The sequence below is a fragment of the Equus caballus genome, chromosome 11, assembly GCF_041296265.1.
Source record: "Equus caballus isolate H_3958 breed thoroughbred chromosome 11, TB-T2T, whole genome shotgun sequence".
NCBI classification, from domain to species: domain Eukaryota; kingdom Metazoa; phylum Chordata; class Mammalia; order Perissodactyla; family Equidae; genus Equus; species Equus caballus.
Window position 1 is genome coordinate 22,805,065 of NC_091694.1, and position 3,699 is coordinate 22,808,763.

The window sequence follows — 3,699 nt, forward strand, 5'->3', positions numbered from 1 at the left end:
GGCACCTGGCACACAGCAGATGCTGAATGAGCTCCGCCTGACCTTGGCCTGCTTTAGTTTGGAAAGAATGAGTGGTACAGAAACCTATCTTCATGGAAGCTTCTGGAAAAAAAGGCTAAAGTTGGTGCCTCCCATACCTCCACAATACAAGAGAATTCTGGGCCCTTGTTGCTTCCCAGGAGAGCCAAAGACAGTGCTGACACTCAGCAGCAGGGCCTTATTTCTTTATTAGGTGCCACTTCAGATAATAAAGAATCTGGGTGGGTGAGGGCCGTCAGCACTGGATGCACTGGGCCCTCACACCCCCACCTTCTTCTGGGCCCAGGTGAAGAAGATGCCCTTGACATCGTCTACACCTGTCTGAAGGCGGGCAGGCATGGTGTAGGTGCGCAGGTCTCGCACTTCATAGCCGCTGTGCTCCAGGGCCTCCCTCACCTCCTCTTCACACACTGGCACCACTGCCAGCCTGGCCTCCCCAGCCAGGTACCATGACTCCTCCAGGGCCCCGATGAGAAGGAGGTGCCCTCCGGGCCTCAGCAGTGTGGTGATGTGGTCCAGGGCCCGCTGGAAGCTGGCGAGGTCTGGGCTCACAGCCTCCAGGCAGAAGGCAGAGACCAGGGCGTCAGCAGGCAGGGGTGCCAGGCTCCCAGCACCCAAGGGCTGGGACTGGTGCACATCGATGGGCAGGACCCTCTTCACCCTGGCTCGCAGCTGTCGCTCCTTCTCCTGCCAGGACTCACTGTGCAGGGGCAGAAGGCAGAGTCAGGACCAGGGGCTCAGGACTGCCACACACCTAGTCCTCTCTTGCACCCCAGCAGCCACCCCATGGGAAGCCCCCTGTCCACTCTCATCCCCTAGCTCTTACCCCTTGCCCTCAATGAGGCAGACGTGCTGGCTGTACACACTCCAATCAAAGGCCCCGGGCTCCTCCCGCAGCCAGAGCCCCAGTTCCTGGCGGTTCGCCTCCAGGAAATCTGTCATGGTGATGTCTTCAAAGTGGGCGCAGGCACTGAGCAGTTGGTATATGGTGGGTCCTGAACCAATGTCAATGAGGGTGCGTCCAGACACCTCACCTGGGCAGGGCAAGGAAGAGTCCTGGTGCCAGGCCTGTCCAGGCAGCCCCCTGCCTCAGTCACTACCTCCCTTACCTGCTTCTCCCTCCCTCTCTCTCACTGTTCCTTCTTCCTCTGTACGTGTGTCTCTATCTGGAAAAAGCGTCAGCTCTGGAGTTAAGACTGGCTCCAACCTCACGTCCACTGGCTTACCTTGGGAAAAGGAACTTAACTCTGACGTTCAGGTTCTACATCTATGAAACTATACTACCCGGGAAGATTGAGTGTGGAAATCCTGAGATGCCTGGCAGTTTCTCTCTCCCCTCCCCAATCTTGCCTCCATTTCTTTCTCTGCCTCTCTTCATCTTGGTCCCTTTTCTGCATCCACCACCTCACCTCTCAATTCTGAGCGTTCTCCCCTCCCCACCCTCTCTCCACCGGTCTATCTCCTTTGTCCCTCACCTGAGGACTATTGCTCCTGTTTTTCTATTTTCACCTAACTACCTGTTCTGCTTCTTGGTCCCTTCTGGCTTGCGCGCCCGCGTTCCTGTAACTCCCTAATAACTTCTTGTCCTCCGTGCCTCAGTTTCCCCGCGCTCACCAGTGGCGAAGGTCTGCGCCAAGCAGCGCAGCTTCCAAGGCCCGACGCCATCCGGGTTGTTCAGGTCCCCCCGAGGGGGCGCGTAGTTGTTGCGGAGGTAGGCGCGGGGCTCGAAGCGCTGGTAAGTCGAGGCCACCGCCATCCGGCCCGGGTCTGAGTCGGGGGCCGCGCCCGCAGCGTGACTACGGTCTGCCGTGCTCATGCTGCCGCCGTGGGCCGGCCTGTCCGCCGCTCGCTTCGTGGCCTTGTTATCTACCGCTGGACCCCCACCCCGACCCCGCCGCTGCGGGGGCGGCGGCTGAGTGATGAGCCGCCCCGGGCCACGCGCGCCGCGTCTCCCCAACCCCATCCATCTCCTTTAGTGTCTGAGCAGCAGACACACAGGGGGATGGGGGGCGGCCGTGGGCACATCTGTTCCCGCCCCCGCTCCACAGTTGCTCCCCCTGCCCTGCATCCTTTGCCTCACCTGCCCTGGTGCAAGTCCCGCTTCCGCGAGCCCCCCAGATTCCTCCCTCTATAATCCTTAGATCTCCGTCCCGCCAGTCCCCAACTCCTTCCGTCGCTCTTCTCCAGCTCCCCCAGCCATTCACCCCTTTTGCCAGCCCATCCCTTCTCTTTTGCCAGGGTTTGAATTAGCCCTTTCCCCAGTCCATCTCCCAGCGCCCTCCCGCAAGGACCCAGCCCCCTGCCAGGCTCTCCTTCCTCCAGTACACCCTGTCCAACATCCCCCTCTTCCTCAGTAAGATCACCCCAACTGCCCTTCTCCGCCTCTCCTCCAGGCCTCTTTTTTGTTTTTTTCTAACCCCCCCATTCCCCCCCACGTCCTGCAGCGCCGCTCTCTGCACCCCCGCCCCCGCCAAGAACAGTCCGTTCTGGGCTCCGCCGTGGTCGCCCCGGGGCCCTAGAGCGGAGCTCGCCCCGCCCGTCCGATGGCAGCAGCGATAGGGGAGCAGAGGGGACTAAATGCACTTAGCGAACGGAACAGCCGGACCTCCCTTGCGGGCCCTGCGGGCTCCGAGCCGCTTATCTGGGGGATGCCAAGGGCCGAAGGCTCGGGATGTTCCCGCCACGTCGGGGGCGCGGGACCCAGGGGAACGAGAGAGGGCGAGAGGGCACGGGGCGTATTCTCCAATCTGCCAGGACCACCAGGGGGCGCGGTCCGCACCTTCGGGCGCCGAGGGATTTGGGGTCCTCACCAATCTGGGTCTCTGACCTCTCTCCTCGCCCAGCCCACACTCCAGCCCCTCTGGGAAAGCAGGCCAGGGCAGGCCTGCATCTTGCTTGGCGCTCCAGGTACCAGGCTGTTAAGACGCCAGGATCTCCCCTCCAGATGGGAAGTGGATTCTGCAGGGCCATCTCCATGGTCTTCCTGGAGTGGGACCCCTCTGGGTCAGTCCAGTGCCCCTTTGCCCTGGGTAAGCTACCAGCTCCTGCCAAGATGGGCCTCTGGTGTCCTCTGCCCCCACCCCTACCTTGTCCCAAGGGGAAAGTGTCTTGGGCCAGGCAGCCAAGTTGGGACATGAGTCACCACAACAGCTGCAGGGGTCACAGACAGGAACCTGACCCCCCCACCCTACCCGACAACCCACCCTGGCTCTGAGGGCAGGGAGGGTGGAGTGCCCGATCCCAGCCAAGGACTGATTCTGTCTGAGTTCAGAACTGAGAGGTAGGTCAGCCTGTGGGTCACTGACCCCATCCACACCTTGGGGCACAGCCACGGACAGTCCCCGTGCCAGCCCCCTCCATATTCTCCATGAGATTATTTAAACAAACCCTGGATGCCAGCTGGCCTGCTGGGCACTGCCCAGTGCCAGGGGGCTGGACACGGAGGCCAGGACTGCGCAGGAGAGTCAGGGTATGGAAGGGAGACTGCACAGACAGCCACCCTGTTTACAGCTCTGTCCTGCCCACCTCCCCAAGCATGGGGCGTACCCACTAGCTCTGCCATATTTAGCTCAGATGCAGGGCCTGATCTCAGAAGTGAGCATGAGGGGACACCAACGGGCTGGCCCCCACAACTACAAGGAAAGAAACAAAACTCTGGAA

General features: G+C 61.2%; 1 protein-coding gene across 2 annotated transcripts; it reads right to left on the reverse strand.

The window, feature by feature from the left end:
* Nucleotides 1–208: 208 nt before the first annotated feature.
* Nucleotides 209–2,144, reverse strand: PNMT (phenylethanolamine N-methyltransferase). Of its 2 annotated transcripts, none has more exons than XM_070225635.1 (3): nt 1,654–2,144; nt 866–1,034; nt 209–739 (listed from the first exon to the last, which is right to left on the reverse strand). In XM_070225635.1, exons 1-3 carry the CDS (start codon nt 2,000–2,002, stop codon nt 298–300), a joined length of 960 nt encoding a protein of 319 aa, XP_070081736.1. In that variant the 5' UTR covers nt 2,003–2,144; the 3' UTR covers nt 209–297. The 2 variants fall into 2 exon arrangements, with proteins under 2 accessions (XP_070081736.1, NP_001157447.1); NM_001163975.1 differs by having other exon boundaries at nt 298–739; nt 866–1,073; nt 1,654–1,855.
* Nucleotides 2,145–3,699: the final 1,555 nt, after the last annotated feature.

Coding starts and splice junctions, on each gene's coding strand:
- PNMT (XM_070225635.1), bottom strand. CDS start 2,002: ATGGGGTTGGGGAGACGCGGCGCGCGTGGCCCGGGGCGGCTCATCACT. Junction 1,035..1,653: donor GGCGCAGACCTTCGCCACTG/GTGAGCGCGGGG, acceptor ACATTGGTTCAG/GACCCACCATATACCAACTG. Junction 740..865: donor TGCCTCATTGAGGGCAAGGG/GTAAGAGCTAGG, acceptor GCCCCTGCACAG/TGAGTCCTGGCAGGAGAAGG.